Source organism: Protopterus annectens, chromosome 2.part1, assembly GCF_019279795.1.
Source record: "Protopterus annectens isolate FY-2018-M chromosome 2.part1, PAN1.0, whole genome shotgun sequence".
In the NCBI taxonomy this organism is placed as follows: domain Eukaryota; kingdom Metazoa; phylum Chordata; order Ceratodontiformes; family Protopteridae; genus Protopterus; species Protopterus annectens.
In genome coordinates, this window is record NC_056729.1 from 907,370,724 (window position 1) to 907,392,614 (window position 21,891).

General features: G+C 36.5%; 1 protein-coding gene across 11 annotated transcripts in view; it reads left to right on the forward strand.

Annotated features, from left to right (window-relative positions):
* The window catches only part of TENM3 (teneurin transmembrane protein 3), a 3,803,041-nt gene that overhangs the window by 3,466,681 nt on the left and 314,469 nt on the right, over positions 1 to 21,891 (forward strand). For all 11 annotated transcript variants that reach the window (XM_044062527.1, XM_044062530.1, XM_044062531.1 and 8 more), the window contains one exon: positions 2,671 to 2,938. In XM_044062527.1, coding sequence (XP_043918462.1) covers positions 2,671 to 2,938 — 268 coding nt within the window. The remainder of the gene's footprint in view (positions 1 to 2,670; positions 2,939 to 21,891) is intronic.

The following is a 21,891-nucleotide window of genomic DNA, read 5'->3' on the forward strand; positions in this document are numbered from 1 at the left end:
AATAGAGCCACTAAAACATTCTATAAATATAACACAAAAACTTTTTCACTCCTTAAACCTTGGACAAGCTATGCTAATACTACAACCCCTCCATAAAAATCCTAACTTAAAAATAAATAACAAGATGCTAAACCTAGACTCCTTATCGCGGTTAAAACATAAGAGAATCCAAGATATCTACCCATTCCTCAATAGCACAGTTCATGAATTAAGAAGTAATCTAAACTTACCTAAAGTATATATAGTAATTATAAGACAAATCAAAGAGGTGTGTTCCAGTTACCTCCAAAACCATACCATACTCGAAAGAGACATCGAAAACTGTACCCTACTTTGGGATAAAACCGACGCCTACAATCAAAAGGTCTATGGCTTATCTTCTGCTGCTGTTGTAAGTAAAAAGATTATTTATCCCAAAAGAAAAAAAAAAGTGGGTGGTTGGTTACTGGTTTGCACATAATATAATATATACACAGTCAAGTACATGCTGGTGGCAAAGGTTAAAAATTTCTGCAGTGTGTTGTGTTTATCTTAATGTCAAGGAAAGCAATAATGAACTCATACAAAATGATAGGGGAAATCAAATTCCAGGAAGACCTTCTCTTCTCTAATTACTGGAGAAAATTAAAACCTGATATGGATGACTGACCAGGAAATAGAAAAGACAATCAACTTAACATTGAAAACTGTTCCACTTAAAAAACTCTCTTACATGCAACTCATGAATAATAATAATGCTTATTTCACCCCAGCAATTCTTCACAAATTCAATGCAACCAAGTCCCCATACTGTCCACACTGTAAAGACCAGATTGCAGACCTAATACATATATTCTGGAGTTGTAAATGTGTTTTCAAGCTTTGGAATTCCCTTAAGTTACAACTGCAAAAAATGGGGTATCAAGCATTAACACTAACATGGGAATTTACTCTTTTACACATCCTCCCGGCCAACATCTCAGGAAAACAAGCTAATCCACTTATAACGATTTTCTTATTAATGAAGCTATATATAGCTCGTAAATGGTTAGATCCTGTAAGTATCTCTTGGGAGGAATTCAAGAAATTTGTTATTAAACATCTACTAGCACATAAAATAGTATTGGACAAAAGAAACAAAAATATGAAAGCACGAGCAATCTGGGAACAGTCTTATAACATCTTATTAGCATAAAGCACCAGGTACACCATATCTTATGAACTGGAAGTATTCCCACGAATACACAGCTAAACTATGGATGAAGTATAATTTTTGTATGTGCTGTTTTTAGACTAATGACATTAATTGGGAAAGCTTCTTTGTATATATTGTAATTAGGTATGTTGTATGACCTACATGTTTCTACTTTATCCACAATGTATAACATGCAAATATGGTTTTGTTTATGTCTTTCGGCTTTTCCCGGTTAGGGGTCGCCACAGCGGAACTCCGATCCGCTAATGATTGGCTGTAGAGTTTTACGTGCTGGCTTGCCGGGCCTAACACACAACCTTCAACAAAGGAACGCCCATTCACGCATGTCGCCACACAGAAGACGCTCTAACTGAGAATCCAACGGACAACGTCTAACTGTGAGGCAACAATGCTACTGCAGCACCACCACTGCATTTAACATGCAAATATGGTCATTTTGTAAATATGGAATGGTTATGGTTTTTGCAAATGTAAAACAAAAATAAAAATTATTGAAAAAAAAAAAAAAAGACGTATATTGTAACTGTCCAGGAGATGTTACACATCCATTCTATCTTGTTTGTTTTCTTTAGTTTAGTAGATGGATCTGAGGTTAGACTATATATATATATATATATATATATATATATATATATATATATATATATAGATAGATATATATATATATATATATATATATATATATATATATATATATATATATATATATATATATATATATATATATATAGCCTAATGTTATTGTTTTATATTTTTGTTGTTGTTATAATCTTGTTAAATTTTTGGTATAATCTTTTTTTTTTTTTTTGTAGCTAGCTCATAACTGAAAAGGGACCCTATTGGTCTAGTTTACATACCTCTCTACTGTCCCTAAGTTTAGACAGTTTTCCTGATTTAGCCTCATATTTTTTCCTGGGCCTCATAAGATGATTCTCTGGTTAATCGCTGAGGATTACAGTCAGTCAATAATACCAGACAGTTTTATACTTATTGTTCAGAACATGTATGTTAATGCAAAGCATGTTGTTCTATTAAAGCTTTAAGTGAATTAAAGTAAATTCTGGGCCTTTATCCTGGTCATTTTTGGCTTTGTCCAGAATTCTTGAACAAAGAAATTGAGAGGTATGAGATTTCACCTGTCCATAAGTGTAAGCATGATAGAATAAATAAGTAGAGTGAGTGATTACATATGTGAGCAGGGACGTAATTGAATAAGTTACTCCAAAATGTGAGTAAGCTGAAAAAACTTTCCAGATTTAAGACTTTGCCAATTTTTATTACAACTAACAATACATTATCTGATTCTCTGGCCACAAACCAGGATTTCATATGATTTTTTGACACTGTCATCTGCATCCCAGTGTATGTAAAAATATTAAATGATCTTTTAGTGAGAGCTCTCCAAGTGTGTCTCATGAATTGTTATTAAGTTTGCTTCAGTGTACTGACTTGTGCAGTGGACCTTTTCATTTTAGGTACTACATGAGGACACAATGATTCCTGGCTCCAACCTGAAACTGACCTACTTAAGCTCCAGAGCTACAGGCTACAAACCCATTCTCAAAATCAGCATGACACAGACAAGCATTCCTTTTAACTTGATGAAGGTCCATCTTATGGTGGCAGTGGAAGGGCGACTCTTCCAAAAATGGTTCCCAGCATCTCCAAATCTGTCATACACATTCATTTGGGATAAAACCGACGCCTACAATCAAAAGGTCTATGGCTTATCTGAAGCTGTTGGTAAGTAAATGATTTATGTAAATCCCAAGAAAATCAAAGTAGTGGTTACTGGTTTGCACTGAACATAATATATACACAGTCAAGTACATGCTGTCTAGGTGGCACAAAGGTTATTTCTCTAAAAGCAGTGTATATTTTATCTCAGCTAACTAATAGTTTTGTCCATCAGTAAGCACCACTCAGTATTTAATATTCTCTGGCATTTCTTTATCTGTTATAAAATAGCATTTTACAAAATAATGTATGTTGATTTAATATAAGTATAATTCTGAGTGATATGGTTAGCTAGAAACAGTGCCATTCTTTCTCATATTTTGCTTGGAAAAAGTCATAATAAATGCATTTTAGCTCTTAAAAGGGAATATTCATAAAATGTTGTTCTTTATAAGTTTTAAACCTCAAAACAGATATTTAAGGAAAAAAAACAGTTGAGTTTTAGTTGTATCTGGCAGCAATTTAAATTACTTTTTTAATCTTATTTCCACGGATTCCAAAAGCTTGGATAATCTCTGACAACTTCTGTGCTTAAGTTTTCAAATGCAAAACAGTTGTATGAATGTCTTTAGGGATACAATTTGGTACAGGTTGCAATATTCAAGACCTACTATTTGCAAGATTACACTTTTGTCAAAACATTTTATTCAAGAAACACCAAGATATTTTGCAGAGTTATTAAGAGACATCATGGACAGCTACCCTTCTGTTTTTTTTTTTCTGCAATGGTTTTGTTGGAATTAAGTCATCAGCGATTATTATATCACCTGAAACTTAAAAAGAACTGTTTCCTTGGTTTTGCACTGCCATTATGCCCTGTTTGTGTGCAGTTTTCATGAAAAAAAGGATAAAATAACAGAGAAATAATTACATGATGCCTGGTTGAGAGCCCGGGCATATTTATTTTCAAAATATGGACATGCCTGTGTGCTCTGCAAATAATGTAATACACGTATATGTTATATCGTTGTCTCTCTGTTCTCTCTCTCTCTCTCTCTATATATATATATATATATATATATATATATATACACATTAATACACACACACACACACACACACACACACACACACACACACACACACACACACACACACACACATATTGTATGTGATAGTATATGATTACTGGAGGTAAGAACACGTAACGGATCAGAAGTAGTAAAGATCATGTTGTGACTTCTTTGTCATGCTTTTTTACTTACAGAGATATAACAGATTCTGGCCAACATCAAAGACTAAAACAATACTAATTTCATGCACTTTAATTATACCTTGATTTAGGAAAGAGGTCCATTCCCATCATGGTATTAGAAACCCAAAAAACTTGGAGAAATTAAAAAAGATATAATTTCTTAATGAAGTTCTTGAACATTCATCATGCAAAGTCCTGTCATCAACATCTAACATGCCAGTTGAGAAACAGACATTATACTTTAGAAAGGGGATAGTTGAATGTTGTACTGTATGTATCATTGACCAGTATTTTCCAAGTGATGCTCTGACTCTTATTTTATGAATACTCTTTACTTCATAAGCTTTCATCTTTTTTTTTTTTTTTAATTTGACAGCTGCCTTTTTAGGTCACTTGTCCCAACACTGCATGCTCCATCTTTGGAATAGTTTGACGAGTGATTGTATGGTCTCTGTGAAGAAAAGTATTGAAGGCATTGGCAGTTTGGAGGGGGTTATTATGATCGGACCCTAGTGGGGTTGGTGTACGAGAGTGACCTGGGAGTAAGAGTCTATTGATACCTGACCAGAACGTCTGTGGGTTGTTTTGGTGAATTTGCTGTAATTTACAATAGTAGTTCTTTTTGTCAGTGTGTATTGCCTTTTTTGTAGTATTTCTAAGCTGCCTAAAATTTTATTGGTCAGAGAAAGTTTTGGTAGCTCTCCATTTAGCCCTTGATTTGTTTCTAAGCAACATTTTTTGTCTGGTTTCCTTAGAAAGCCAGGGGGCTGGTTTGGTCTTCATTCTGATAGAAAGTTCAGGAGCATGCCTATCAAGGATAGCTAAGAATTTATAGTTGAAATGTTTAACAGCCTCTTTGAGTGGGAGGGATTTTAAAAGATTCCAGTCACAGGCACTTAGTTCATTTTGAAATAGTACTGGGTTAAAGTGTTTGTTGTTCTGTGAAATCCTATAAGTGGGGGGTTAGAAATGTCATTCTTTTACCTTATAATGTAAGTCAAAGTGTGATCACTTACATCATCAGGCAGAGTTCCTGCCTTATACGTTTGTTTATGTTTATTAATAAGAGTCCAATCTAAGGTGCTCTCTTTTTTATTTGGTTTGTTGATTCTGGTTGTAGAAGTAATTGTTTGACTAAAGCCATGAAGATTAATATGGGATGTAGGATTTTCAGCATTGACAGTTTTCCAGTCAGTATTAAAGTCACATAGTATTATTGTTTCTTGTGGGTAAGTAGAGGACATCCACCTTAGGATATCCTTGATTGTATTGTTATTGTTACCAGGAGGAAGATAGATACAGATGATATTTAAGGATTTGCTGGGGTTGATTTGAAATGTGGAGATAAGGATTTCTGCATTATTTTCCTGAGGTGGGTTATAAGGTAAAGAGGAGATCTGAAGTCCATCTTTATATAAGTTTGCTACTCACCCACCCTTACATTTTCTACGGTCCTGTCTTAATATATTATATCCTAGGGTGATGATTTCATTGTCTTTAGTTTCAGGTTTTAACTAAGTTTCTGTGAGGCAGAAGATGTCAAAGGAGTGGATATCTAGAAGGGCATGGAGATAGGCTACTTTGTTATTAATACTGCAGATATTAGTTCTATTAGGAAAGAATTGGGGGGTTTGGGGTGGATAACAAGGAGTGTGGGATAGGGGCTGTAATTTTTGACTATGCGGACATTGATTGGGCCTGGATTAGGGTGGATATCACCATCTTTCAAGGAGGGATTTCTTAGTCTTAGAGTAGGGTTGTATATATAGCTTATTTGATATTTTACTTTCTTTACTGTCAGTTTGTTGTATTTAATATGGTATTTGGCTATCAGGTAGCTGGGATTGGAAGTGATACTTATTTGAGTATGGGTGTGGGTCAAGGTTAGTATGGCTGTTTGTTTTGGAGAGTAATTAAACTGGTAATAAGTCAGTTTTTCAAAGGAGGTGAGGATATATGCTGAGGCGAGGACAGATATACATATTGTTAGAAATGTTAGTTTGGTTGTGATAGCTTTGGTTACCTTAGGCATACTGATGAGCTTAATGATGCAGGTAGTGGGGGTGAGGTTGGATAAAAAATATAGTAAGGTATATTGAGTAGGTTAAGCTTTCCCAATTGGGAATTAATCCTTGTTGGTATAAGGTATTGGATAAGCGAGAAATACTATAAGAAGGCTTTGAGTAAGTGTTTAGGTAAAGGAGGGGTGTGGCTGTGTATGTATAGTGGTTGGTATGTGGGACTGGTGTGATGGGAGTGAGGGAGTGGTCTAGGTTGTATAAGTTTAGGACCACTGGGGGTGGGTGAGAATTGGGGGTAGGGTAGGGGAGCAGAGTGAGCCCTCAGGGCGAACAGAGCAGGTAGAGCCATGGAGTGGTTGTCTACTGAGAAGTAATCAGTAATACAGAGAGACTGTGCACTACTAAGGCCTTGAGTAGGTAGGTAACACTGTCTGAGTATAATTTTGTCTAGGTAATATGCAAGGGATGTCCTTCTACGTCTAGTTTCCAGAGGAAAAGGAGATTAAGGCAGAAGGCATCATTTGCATTCAGTGCTATGGTGAGAGGTTTAATTGTAGTAGGTCAACTTTCTACAAGTATGTCTTTCAGCCTAATGTCTGAAAGGTTATACCTTCGTATTTGTTTTCTGGGGGAGATTTCTTAGTTTTTATGCTTGAATTGGGGTTCCTGGACTTGGTATTATACAGCGGAGCTGGGTGAGCTTTAGAAAGTCAGATACAATGTTCTCATATCCTGTGTTCTGCTGCCATCTAGTAGTAAAACTGGGGAACAAGAGCAGCTCACTTAGTTAGGAGGTAAGGAGGACAATATAGTAAGGGGAGGAATGGCCTCAGGGTAGGTCCGCAGGTGTGCTGGCCCTTACAATTAGGTTTAAAAAAGCACTCACTCTTGAAGAGTTCAATAACAGAACTGTAGGCTATCGCCTTGACTGCGAGGCTGGTGAGAGACACTTCTAAGCGGTCTGAAGTTTAGTATTCAGTTGAGAGTTCTTTCTCTTCTGTAGGGTACTCTTTAAGGTAGCCAGATAGGTGATGGGAAGAGACAGCCCGTGTCTCAGCACAGGACTTCTAGGCTGAAAGAGAGACAGAGAGAAAAACTATATAATGTCAGCTTGTTTAAGGTCTTAGCAGGACTAGGAGAAATGCTGGAGGGGCGGAGTGCGAGTAAGGAGCTGAGCGTTCTATGAAAAGCAGTACAATTGTAACTCAAATTATACAATTTAAAGGCTCCACAGTCATAGTCTTTGTTCCACACGAACAAGGAAAATCCCACTGTAAACTACTATTAGAGATAATTTATATAAAAAAAGAAAACAAACGTGTAGAAGAGAACTAAACAATAAAACAGCATTAACAATTTAATCACAGCAGTTTATATGCTAATCTAGAACAACTTTGCCTGTATACTACATAACTAGGTTAATCCCTATTTAATTCCCTTAGAGTGGTCTAACTGTTACTTTATGAGGATCGAGCACATGTGTTTAAAGTGCAACCATACTGTAACAATGTTACTGTATTAGCGGCAACTTTGTATAGACATGCTGAGCGAGCAGTGTTAGTCTATATGTCGACTGCCTGCAATTAAGCTATTTAGGGCTAGAAATGCAGTCCAATAATAAATAACAGCATACTATACCTAGCTGGATTCTAATTAATCTAAACAATTGATTACCCTAGCTTACTAAGGCTAACAAACTATGTCTCTGAGCCAGTCCCTAACACACTAACACAAAATCACATGTTCATTAGTAAAAATATGACTTAATTTGGCAAAAAAATAAATAAATAGAAAGCACTCCTATTGTAACACGATAAAAAATATTGTGTCTTTCAAACTTAACTGTGACCTTTCAGTATAAGACATCACAGCAACAAAATCATATATTTACTCATTCATAGAGATAAAATAAATTAAGGCATTTAATGTGTAGCTACAGACAACTGATTCATGCATTTATGAAGCTTCCGATTAGGAAAGATTGCTGTAGTCAGATACTTTTAACAGGGTGAACAGACATCGAGGGCTCCAGATAAGTAGAGTCAAGGGATCGTAGTAAAAAATGGTCCAGGAAACTAATAAAGCAGGAATTAAGAGGTCAAAAGATCCTAGCACAATTAACATAATCAGGGTACTCAACAATATAAGCAAAATCAGGTGACCCCGGTAGAGTCAGTAGAGTCAGTGGCCACCTCAGTGCAATTAATGGTGTAAGATGACATGCAGAAATACTAAAGTAGTCAGCCACCCCCATCCCTCCTACTCATGTAGGCTCAGTCTGATGACATACCACCTTGAAAAAAAGCAGTACTCCCATTAGATGAAATTCATTCTGACAGTTTCTGCATTCATTTATGGATATAGTAAATTTCTGTGATTTTTTTCAAGTCTGGGTGAACCAGCATCTACTAAGTTTGTAGCTGATTTAGGTACAAGTGAACCATATCAGCAAAACAACAGGAGTCAGCACAGGATCCAAAAGTTTTCATGGCCAGTGATCCTGCATTAAATATTCCTAGGATTTTTAGAGAAGAAAACCCTGGCTCTTCTCAAAGGACTTTAGATGTTTTTTTCAACACTAATTCAGAACGTAATTATGATCGTCCTGAAAGGACTGTAGCTACTGAGAATGTAGTGGATATTCCAACATGGGAGCGCTTCCTTGCAGAAACTAGGAGCAAACGCTCGAACAATCCATTTGCGGATATTGGTAAGCGCTCCTTGGACTTCACTACTGAAGTTAAAGCTATTGTTTCTAAACTTACGAATTTAATGCATAAAGAAACAGCAACATATTATAATGTGAACAGTTTATCTAGATATCTTGAATTAGATATCATTCCCAGAGGTCTTAGAGCTATTAAATTCCCATCTGAATCATTTAATGCTTCATGTCAAATAGACAAATCTTTTCAAACTAGATGGAAGTGTGCTGCACATCAATGCTCGAGGGAATGGATAAAAATTCAAATAGAAAGAGACAATGTTAAACTTGTCAATTTAAAGAAAGATATTGATGCAGTGTGCAATAACTTGGTTACTGTGTTAGATCGCAATAGACTGGATGCCTGTTTTAGAGATATTCAAGATAAAGTTCATATTTTAGGAAAGAAGATAATTGATCAAAAGATGCATAAACTGCAAAGGGACTTGAGAGACTTTGAAAAAGGCAATGTGTATCTTTTTCGTAATAATCAACGTACCCGCCCTTTGGCTCAACCATCCAATCAGAATCCGGATAACAGAGAGAGACTTGCCAGTACCTCTAGCGTTAATACACCCAATCAAACTTCAGATAGATGTCTCAATGATGTAGAGACCGATGAATTTCCAGGTCTGCCATCTCCAGCGAATCGCCAGTTTTTTCCAGATCATTTTCGGAACCCAGGTTACGCACAATCACGCAAAAGAGGGTTTGGCGAACAGGAATACTACAGAAATGGGCCTCAGCGCCCTTGGAGAGACAATAAAAGAACCAGATGGTACTGAACTTTATTTGTTAACAAATAATGTGGTTAACCTATCTGGTTTTGATATTTCTGAACATTTTTTATCAGTTCTAAACTGTGGTCTTAAATTTGTACCCACGGTGCTTCCGAAATTGTATGAATGTAAAATTGAGCTGTATAGTTTTATTAGGAAGCTTCACATGTGGTACTATTTTAATGTTTTAGTGCCCAAGAATGACATTGTGCATGGTTCGAGTTCTGATTATTCTATTTCAGACTCAGATGAGTCTTTTGTTTCATGTGATAGTGAAGTTTATGAACAGAGGTATATTGATACCTCGGGTGTTAAGGTGAATAGCACCTTTATGCCTCCATTTAGTCATGAAGGCATTAAGAAACTACACGCGATGTTAGAATTTGAATTAGAATAGTATTTAAATCATTTTGATAAGAATGAAGTTGAATACAATTTATCTAAATTAGAATGGTTGGAACTGAAGAATTTTTCACAACAGACAGAACTAGTTATAAAGCCATCTGACAAGGGCAACAAAATAATAATTATGCATAATAGTCAATATTTTAAAATGTGTTGGGATTTATTGAGTGACTCAACAGTTTATAGTATAGTTCATCAGGATGCCATTGAACAAGCTAAAGTTAAATATATTAATTTAATTCACAAAGGTCTTCGCCTAGGATTTTGGTTAGACAAAGATGTGAAAGGGAAATTTAGTTTAAGGGATACTGGACCAGCATATTTTTATTGCCTCCCTAAAATACACAAAGACCCAGAACATCCACCAGGCAGACCGATTGTGTCTGCCAGGAAATATTTTTTGCACAACTTAGGTGTAGTGTTGCATAAAGTGTTGCTAAAGGAAGCAGTTTGTCTTCCTTCTTATATTAGAGACTCTTTTGACTTTTTGGACAAAATAAAGTCAATTACGTGGAATAAAAATATGTTTTGGGTCACGTTAGATGTTAAGAGTCTTTATACAAACATTCAACATAAATACGGCCTAGAGGCGTTGTATAAGACTATGGGAGATAAGCCATTAACTCATTATGTGCTTGATTTGATACAATTTTGTTTAGAAAACTATTATTTTTGTTTTGACAATTTGATTTTTCAATAGAAGCAGGGAACAGCAATGGGTGCTCCCTTTGCACCTATGTATGCAAATATTTTCATGGGTCTGGTAGAAAGAGAATGTATCTATAATAATGAATTTGTACAAAAATATGTTAAATTGTATTATAGATTTACTGATGACTTAATATTTTTATGTGAAGGAGGTAAGAATTATGTACAAAACTTTGTCCTTGAGATTCAACAAAATAGATTTAATATTTGTTTTGATGGGTTACAGTGTGGAAACACAGTTAACTTTTTAGATGTAAATGTACAGGGTATTGATGGTCAACCCATCTTAACTAGCTTACATAGAAAGTTTGGAGAGCCAAATGATTTTTTGAAAGCTGATAGTTGCCACCCCTTTCATGTTATTAATGCTTTACCATATGGGGAATTCTTAAGAATTTCACGTTTATGTAATACTGATGAGATATTCTTTAAAGAGGTTCATGAAACTAAAAAGATGTTTTTGAGAAGAAATTATGATAAAAGTTAGTCGAAAGTGATATTGATAGAATTATTAAACTTAGATTTGATAGATTTAATAAACAAAAAAGTAGAGATATTTTTATATCTAATAAAACTATTAATTGTGTAGATAATTTATTTATAGTATCTAAGTATAATATTTGTAGTAATATGATTAAGTCAAATATATTACATTTTTGGGAATTTTTAGATAACTTTGATGAATTAAAGAATTTAAAGACAAAAAAATTAATTTTTTCTTACACAAAAGGCAAAAGCATTAAAGATTTTGTTGTATGGACTAGGTTTTCTAAATTGATTGTGCAAATACCCATCCAGTTAACTATCTTGGGTACTTTTCCATGTGGAAAATGTCAAGCTTGTTCATATATATATAGAACTTTTTTTAAAATTAATAACAAGAATTTTGATTTAGAGGGCTCACACAACTGTAGAACTAATAGGGTAATCTACGCCCTCAAATGTGGTTGTAATAAATTTTACATCGGTCAAACGAAAAGAATGTTTAAGGTTAGACTTCTAGAACATTTGAGGGACATAAGAAATAAAAAAATGGAGAGCCCTTTAGCCTTACATTTTTGTGAATTTCACAATGGCAGTAGTGAGAGTTTAAAAGGTACTATCTTACAACAGGTAGCTAAAATGGAACCTGATGAATTAGTTGTGGGTAAATTACTTTTAAAGAAAGAAACTACTTTTATTTTAAAATATGACACTTTAGTACTTAGAGGCTTGAATACAGAATGTAATTGGAAGAATGTTATTTAGCTTGTAGGTGCATATCAATTTTATTGATTAATTGTTTAATTATGTAATTGAATGATTTTTGTGACTATATAAAGTGTGTTTTAGTATTGTTAGTTTACTCCTTGAAGGCTTACTGTGGCCGAGGCGCTAGAGAGAGAGACAAGAAAATAAAGCTGCTTTTGGATCCTGTGCTGACTCCTGTTGTTTTGCTGTGCTGCTTGCTGTGTTCAACATTGTTGCTGCTACAAGTGAACCATATGTCTGTTGTGGACCCACATGAGTAGGGGCTATATAACTATTGCCAGTGATAGATGAACCAAAACAAACCATGCAAGAGCCAGACATCTTGGCAGGCAGCCCAGAAAAATAAATATTTGAGAAGTGTTACCACTGAATGTGTATCAAAAGTGAGCGTAAGTCTGCTGCAAGAGAAAAGCAGCAGTTAGAAGTACTCTTCTCACCCTGGGATATTAAGTGAAAACCAACTGCCTTATTGCACAGTCTTAATTGCTGTGACTTAAGTCCACAAACAGTAACTTCCTCAGATTTATTCTGTAGCCTCCTTTTTATGTGACCTGCATCAGCAATCACCATTTCGGTAGATTAATGAAACAGCACCCTTGAATTAAAGAAGGCTTCAAGAAAACAGCTGGACCTGTTGTATTTGGAGGACTTCACTTTGTACATGATGGACGACAGCTTTTTTGAAAAAAAGTTGGTGGATGCAAAGATATTTAATGACCATGCAAACTTTTTCTCTTAAAAAGGGTAAGCCAGCAATGACCTCTTACTACCACCCCATCCAACTATCCCTTGTAGCAACACAGGCCTGGATTCAAATCCTTGTGCTCCTGGTGCACTCAGGGCTGTTTCAGTCTGCACCATATAGCTGACTGCTTACACATGCCACTTTACAAATAATTAGGATGACTATTACTAAAGCAAGATCTACAATCTCACCTCACCTGGAGGACCTTAACCCATAAGCACTCTATGTAGTGAAACCTGTCCACTACTTGGCAAGGAGATGGAAAGAAAAGAGCTTCAGCACTCACTTGGACTATCCTTGCTCCTCACAGTCGCAAGAATTAGTACAAAAGTTTCATAAGTGATATTTTCCTTTAGCAGCCCAACATTTTAATGTGGTCTGATTGCAGGCTTAACTGGAAACTGGATGATAACATTACTTCAATATGCAATTATTTGAGTCATGAAAATTAATAATTCAGAGAGAGAAAAAAAACTCACCCTACAAAAGCATAATAGTTGACACATTTCTAGTCTGCTTTTCATCTGAGGAGGCAATGCCTATTTCAATTCTTTTAGTTTTGTCTGTGCAAGGTTACAGGAGTTGTATATTCAAAGGATTGTGTTTCTTACAAAATTATTTGGACATTTGTCTTATGGGCTGCATTTGTGTTTCTGCTAGATTCTGCATGTTCAGTTTATTTAGATGAAAGGTAAAAATATTGCAAAATAGGGGTAGAATGAATGTTTGTTTATGAACCTGTTTTAGCTTTGTACACAGTGATGTTTAGTCTGGTTAATGATATTTTCAAATGTACAGTATTTAATGATCTGTGTACTTCAGTAGCTTTTAATACAGTATTGTGCAGCAAGTTACGTGGATTTTGACTGAGCCATGTATGTTTTTTCTTTGTCCCAATCATTGGTGTCATAACTGGCATTGTCAAGCTGTTCTGTAATCTAGGTGCCTGTAAAGGTTACTTGTGGTCAGTGCATCAGTCCAGTTTACACATATAAATAAACTAAACAAACTGCATGTAAAATATTTTTCAGTGAAAGCCAGTATCCTTAAAGGCACTTAATCACTAATTTGTTAAAACATACAAATAATGCCCATTAACTTAATGACATTTATTTTATAAGACTTCCAAAGTTTATATTTAGATTGCTTCTGCTCCAGCATTAAGGAAGACTGGACAATCAAAGCTTCAAATGCAGATATTTTTAAAGTGTTTAATTGACTACACTTGATGACAAACAGTATCATGAATAACTGACCTACATATCTGATGTAGTCCATCCAGAGCTGGATCCAGCATTAGGAGACCTAGGCAGTCGCCTAGAGCCCCATCGGCTGGGATGACCCGCTGACCAGGAGGATGCCATAGCAATTACTTTTTAATTTAACAATTAAAAAATATTATATCTTTAAGGGCATTCGTCTTTAAGAATGCTGTCCTTATGCAACATAAACATCTCATTCTGCATTCGCACACACCTACTGTTCTTTGCTTCCTCTATTCTACATCGCAATTTAAACATAGGACCAGTCATGCTTCTTCCACAGAATGTTTTTGGAAGCACAAGTAAGGTAAGGTTCTGTGTGTGTGTGCTTGTGAAATGCCCTAGTTAGGGATGGCAGGTTACTTAATTTAACCAGGGTCAAATCCTCTACCTTAGTTACAGGAGAGAAGAGCATGAATTCTGTATACCATCTACCAGAGTTCGAGTTTTGGTGCATTTTCAAGGAATTGTGAGTTTCTGTACATTTTCAAGGGATTGAGAGTTTCAGTGCATTTTCAAGGAACTGTGAGTTTTGGTACATTTTCAAGGACTTATGAGCTTCAATACATTTTCAAGGAATTATGAGCTTTAGTGCATTTTCAAATAATTGTGAGCTTCAAGGGAAGAGAAGTTTATTGCTGCTCATGCTAAGTCTGTTTCAATGTACAAGTCTGATTCAGTATACAATTGTTGTTTTATTTAGCAAAAGATTACACTGTTTGTGCTGGATAGTTTGAAGGCAGTGTTAGTAGCATAGCAGGCAGCATACTTGCTTTTGGTGCGGAAGGCTGAGAGTTCTACTTCCACACCATGCAGATGGATTGCTAATACTGTGTTGTACTTTAAAGGGGGTTAGTTCTTTAGTCCTGAGTGTGTCCTCCTTTGGATGAGATGCCTTGTAAATATGAACCTGTTGTCTGTTTGCCATCCATTCCATATTGCAGTGTTACCAGCTTACCAATTTTTTTTAATGTAACATAGGCAATGTATTCTTCAAGGACAGCAGGCACTGAATTTGTAGATGAAACACTGAAATATAAAGTTGGTTGCTAGCAGCAACCTCTTAATTAGTTACAGATTTCTTTAATGTGGAATTAGTCAGAAGACGCTTACTTCTGTAGAGATTGTGCATATTGACTGATATTGGCTGAGTCCATATTGCCTGGTATTGGCTGATTGAAGTGACAGAAGTTTGAGTGGACTTTAATGGTTGAAATGTTCTGAAATTAGCAGTTTTGTCATCATTGGTTCATACATTTTGTTTTATTGCTTACTGTAAAAATGTTAACAATCTACAAACTTAAAACACACTCTAACAAGAGGTGGTGTATTATAAAAGAAATGTAATTTAATACAATCAGGAAGGTGAATCAAAGAACATATGCATGTATACATGGCCCTAATAATGTGTGCAAGGGGTACATAGTTTGAAAACTGCCCAAAGATACACTTAATCTGCTACTGACTAGATGCATTTTCTTTGAAGGTGGGTTTTTATGCAGTTTTAATGAAAGTGAGTTTCAAGGGCAGAGAAGCTTACTGTTAATGCTAAGTCTATTTTCACTGTAACACAGTATTGTTTTGTTTACCAAATGTCTATTAGTGTTTGTGCTATAAAATTTGAAGTAAAAGTTTTAAATTATATCCAAATATTTGTAATCATTGTAGAATTAGTGAAGAAAATAGTACGCACACTGACAGATTTGAGCTGTGTTTACAGTAACTAGGGATAAATAGCTAAGTAATGGAACACTGGAATGTTTAGTGGGGTCTGCTGCAGAGGAGGGGAGCTCCCGCATCGATTACCTGGCCTAGGGTCCCATTTGACCATGATCCAGCTCTGAGTCCATTACCTTGTTAAGGAAACTATCAAACTTCAACAGGGCAGTAGTCATTTGCCTGAATCATCTTTTTTAATCCAAGAGGTGGTATAATTTATTTATTATTTATTTGACATTTGTTGACCGAGAATGAGCTTGCACCCTTTTTCAGCAGAGGCCCAAGTAGAAAAGCTCCACAAATTATTACGTACACCATAAAAATGTTTACAAACAGTACAGTATACATGCGGTAATATAAACATGCATTGTAATGCTTGGATTCCCACTTGTAGAGTGAGAGTTTAAAAGGTGTTATTTACAGAAAAGGTAATAAAACATTATGTTAAAGTCACTCATACATCTGCAGTACATAAGAAATTGACAATTTAGTGGGGAAGAAATGACGATTAACTCAAGATAAGAGTACAGAAAGTACTGTATATCAATCTTAGTTCTTACAGGCACAGGCATCAGCATGTACATCAGTAATCAGAAGCAAAGGGGAAGTTGATAGAGCAGGTGACAGAAAAAAGGTTAAGTGTCAAGAGAAAAAAGGGGGTGGCTATGGGTAAAAGAGGGAAATTTAGAGATGTTTTTTAAATTTAGAAATAAGAGAGTAGTAGTAGTAAAATCAAGTAAAATCTGAGAAAGGGGAGTAAGCTAAGTGGGAAAAGAAGGGAAGGAGGTAAATATGAGTACTGGAGAAATTTAGTGAAAAAGTTATTAGGCGTTAGAGTTCTGTGACTAGAATTAAGTATGAATTGAGAAGAGGCTGTATGCAATGGGGATCAGGTGATTAATCATGGTGGTTATGTACAAGAGCAAGTCCAAGTATTAGCTAAATGGACTTTTAGGGTGATTTTACATGGGTGGGGCTGCATGACAGATCTGATTGTTAAAGGTAGCTTATTCCAGTGGATAGAGTGAAGACAGTTGTAGAGAGTTTCACCAATTGATTTTTTTAGGTTTGTAGATGACAAGGAGGTTTTGACTGCTGCTCTTAAGTTTTCTGGTTGGGAGGTAGTAATTTAAGATGCTGGAAATTTTAGGGCAGAAGGAGGGTGTGTAGAGGATGGAGTGGGTAATATTAAGTTGATAGCAAAGAAGTTGATTGAGGAACTCAAGCCAGTTCAGTGTTTTCAAGGCCAGGCAATGATGGGATTTAGATTGAGTGCTGGCAGTGATTCTAGCTATTTTGTGGTATGTATTTTCTCTTATTCAGTGGTGCTGACTGTAGGTTAGTAAGAATTTGGAAGCCATAGAAGAGACAGTGTAGGAGATAAGCAAGAGAGAGAGTAACCGTCTTGCCTCTGGTGTGAGATATCTTTTGTTACACATAGTAAGCCAAGCTTTTGGTTAGTATTTTTTTACAGTAATTTATATGAAGGTTGAACTTTAGTTTATCATCAATTATGGCCCATAGTACTTTGGTATGGGATTCAACATTGATAGTGGTGTTGTCTAATGAGGTAATAGTGAAGGTTGAGGTGTTTTGAGAGAGTGCTTTAGGCAGAAATAGAAGTATTTTAATTTTCTTAGCATTGAGTATTAGCTGGCTATTGGTTTGCTAGGTCTCAATATTTGTGAATGTTTCCTGGGTTTTGGAAAGCAGGTCTGAGAAATAATCAGAGGAGATGATGACTGTAGAATCGTCCGAATGTTGGAGGAAGTGAAGCACATGTTGTCGTGGTCTCTTGCAGGATGACACTTTGTTACCATGAATCAGTGATTCCTTGACTCATTCTAATTATACCCTCAAAACAACAATTACAATATATCACCATGGCCCCAAAGGATACTTCCTGTACTCCTGATTCAGTTGTTAAGCTTTAAATGTAGCTTTTTTATTCATCAAATGAGGCAGTACTACTTTTGAAAAGACAGAAAATTTATATATTTTTTTGTCTTTACCTTTATTTCTCTCTAGAGCTGTGGAGCAAGGATCTATATTGCTGTATAGAAATGGAATTTATTTTTACTCAGAAGTAAATTTTGTTTGGCAACACAGCTCTCCCGTTTGTCTCTCTTGATCACAGTTTGCTCCCATGAAGTTAAAAACCCATTAGATACAAATCCTGATTACACAGCTTGCAGATGATGATTCTGCTTTACATCACTGTACTATTTCAAGCCATTTCATTCACTTTGGCCGTAGTTGCAAAACCAGTTGCAGAACATTTATCAGCCATTCTTTACAAAGAATTTTCTATTTTTATTACCTGGAATGCTGTATTTTTGAATTGCTCCTCTTAGCAAGCATGATTTTCTTCACCTAGGGACATGAAATCTTTGGAAGTCTTGCTTGGGATGCTTGTACTACCTTCAGGTTGTATGCATAATTCAGTTCTGAACTGTTAAGTTGCATCTTTTTTTGACAGTATATATACATACATATCTCTCTCTATCTATATCTATATGTGCTTATATATAAATATATTATATGATTACTACACAGTACAGAAGATTGCTGACTACAGCAAGTCGAGTTACAGCAGTTTGCACATGCTGAGAAAGCTGGAGAAAGTAGTCGGCGAACAGTTCCCTATATCCATCCATTCACAAATCACAAATCGAGTTTTCAGAACTAAATCATTTTTTCTTTTCTGCAGAAATGTGATATGAAACATTATCTTGAAATGCAAGACAAACTGTAAGGCTTTCTCCTTTTATTTAAGGCTTAAACTGCATGGCACCGTGCATTACATATTAAGTGCAAGAACCTGTCAAATTACAGAAGAGGGTTGCATCTTATTTAGCAGAGAGCACCCTATTTTAATGTGCAATATTTCTGTTTGCATAGATGGTAATATCTAACTCGCAGCCTCCCACCTCCACCCCCAGCTGTTTGGTGCAAGCATTTCTGTTCATTATAGTGTTTCACAAGCAGTGAATCTCTCTAGCTGCTCTCAAATACACTATGGTTATTTTGTTAGAGGAACTTGTATCCCTCAAACATAACTTGTATCCCTCAAACATATGTAAATACCAAAGCAAATGATCAAAAAGTGTCTTTTTTTATAAGATAACTTATTTTTTATACCAATCTTCCATTTTAGAGTAAAATGAGAAGCTTAGAGAATGGTGTCTTCTTCTTCATAAGCTGTTTTAATAGTAATTTCATTGTCATTACATAGTACTTGCCATGCTGTATGTCTGTTTTTGGATTTACATTTTTGAATGGGAATGGGTAAGTGAGGTTGGCATACTTAAGGGCTGTAATTACAGTAGTTACAGGAGTATTTTTTTTTTGTGGGGGTGGGACTGTTAAAAGTTACATTTTCTACTCGGATGACTGGTTCTATAACTGTAATAACAGGAAGCAGTGGTCTGAGTTTGTCATGATCATTCTTGGCATAGCTAAGTTCACTCAAGCAATCTGATTAAAAAAAACGTTTGGCTATGGTCACCTCTGTAAACTGTGAGATTATAAAGTAGTCTTATGCATAAGCATTTTTGTTTTCAGTATTCACGTCAGTTTTAGCTGTGGAGGAATAGTAGAAAAGAAACATAAAGTAGCTTTCCTTCCCATTTTACCGATTATACCTATAATATGTGTATGTCACAACTGCCTTAGGAAAGAGAGAGAGATTTGTGGTGTACAGGAGGAAATGCTGTTCACCAGTTACCCAGACTTTTCAAGCTTAGGTATGTCCTTCATACTGAGGCAAGTAGATTTCTCTCTAGAACCCAGGAATTCTGATGGACAGCTGTTACCGACAGATGACCTACTCAGTTTAGTGAAAGCAGAACTGACTGTAATTGCTTCGCTAATGCATGGTTTATTAGGCCTTGTTAAATGTCAGTCCGGGAAGCCATATCAAGTTTGATGTGCATTAGGCACTGCATCTCAGTAATTTTCTAAACTTTAAAGCACTCACACTTAATTAGAAATATTTAACACAAATGTCAACATTGTGTTGAAAGAAAGGATGGTCTCTCATGCAAACATACTTGAAGCTAACATTCCATTAAGAAGATGAGAAAACATGTTTATGTAGTGGTTTTCAAATACTTTTTATCCCATAATACCTCACAAGCAGTGTGCCTGGTAATGAGTAAATTGTTTTCACACCAGCATTTACATGCAGTCTCCATTACCTCCAAGGAGCAGTATTATAGTATAACTAGTATCCCAGAGTAGTCAAAAGTTCTAACTCTTCTTCAAGAGTCCTGGACATGGAATAGAGCAGTGTGAAAACAAGGACAGGCATGAAGCACCCCCAATTCAAGTCAAGTAGTCTAGAAGTGTGCACAGAAGATTAACACTGCAAAATGAGATACGTCATCTTATCCGTTTGATTCCCTCAGCCTGCATTTGTCTGCTGTGTTACTCTGAGCAAGTTACTGAACCAGACAACGCTATCAGGCTGAGTTTACAAAAGGTCAGTGTGGATGCTCTGTTCTGGTTAATGAGGAAAGTGACACTTCTGTTGTGTACCTGAAATGCAGGAGTTAGGTGAAATGTTTTTTCAAGTTAACCCTGTTACATCTCAAGACTAGAGCTTGTATCCTTTTAGTAGAGTGGCAGGCACAAATTAAAGCATGCTGTCCTGTGACCCATGTGATCAAAGCTGGCCTTCGTTTTCTATTTTCACATTTCTGAGTCTTCCATTTGTCTGTATGACAGTCACTAATATGCAGATGCCATAACTGAACTGGAAGTTGAAATTCATAATTCCCAACAGTACTTATGAAAGATCTAAACTGCAGTGGTGGTGCTGCAGTAGCATTGTCGCCTCACAGTAAGACGATGTCCTGTTTGATTCTCAGCTAAACTGTCTTCTGTGTGGAGATGTGTGAATGGGCGTACCTTCTTTGAAGGTTGTGCGTCAGGGCTGGCAACTCGGCACATAAAAAAATCTACTAACAGTCATTACCGGACCGGAGTTCTGCTGTGGCGACCCCTAACCGGGAAAAGTCGAAAGATCCAACAACTTATGAAAGATCTAGTTATCCATAGGTTCATAGGTTCATACTAGGCATCTGCCCTAGGGCATTTATAAGCCTAGCCAGAGTGTGTTTGGCTTTCACCACCCATTTTAAATTAATTTTGCTATGCCCTTTTTCGAGGTTAGTATACTGTGCCTCTGTCTAACAGTGACACAGAAGTGATACCCAGGGTAAACCTACAATCTCCCATCCACTCATCAAGATTCCTCTTGAAGAGAGTCAATGAGGGACTCTGCCTAACCTGGACTGGGATTTTATTCCAGAGTGAAGGGAGCCTCTGGGTTATGAATCTGTCCCTCCAGCATGTCCTATTTATTTCAGTGCTGAGGTTCAAGTCTCGAGCGTAGCTCGATGGGATTTGGATTTTCTGAGGTGCAGCATGTCCATTAATTCCGAGTTGGACATGGCTTTATACGTCAGGCACAGATCGCCTCTGAGCAGGTGGTATGCCACTGAGTAGAGCTGGAGTTTCTTTAACCGGGCAGCATATGGCATCTGTTTGAGCCCTTTGATCCTCCTGGTGAGGTACTTTTGGGGTCTTTCCAGTTGCTGCAGGTGTCTGGTAAGGTACATCCCAAAAGGGGCATTGTACTCAATTATGGGCCTGATGAGGGATGAGTAAAGAGGCACGATGACCTCCCCTGATCTAGATGTGAATCCCTTCATGATTAGGTGGGCTATATAAAATTGTATTTCTAACCACTTTGGCCACGTGGTTGTCAAATGAGAGATTGCTGTCAACTTGGGTCCCTAGGTCCCTAATTACTTCTTCTGTACTTAATGGAATACCACCTATGTGGTAATTTGTGGGCACTTAGTTTTTGCCAAAGGGGATGACTATACACTTTTTGGCATTTAGCTTGAGGCCATGGCTCTGGCACCAGTTGTCTGTTTCTATGAGGCCCTTTTGGAGGATGCTTGTGTCGGCTGGAGAGTCGATTATGGCGCCCAGTTTGCAGTCATCTGCGAACTTGGTCAGCCACAGTCCTTCCATGTTGGCCTGTACCTCCGAGAAATATATACTGAACAAGAGAGGTCCCAGGACTGAGCCTTGTGGGATGCCACTTGTAACTGGTTTGGAGTCTGACATGGCTCCAGTAATTCTAACCATGTGGGTTC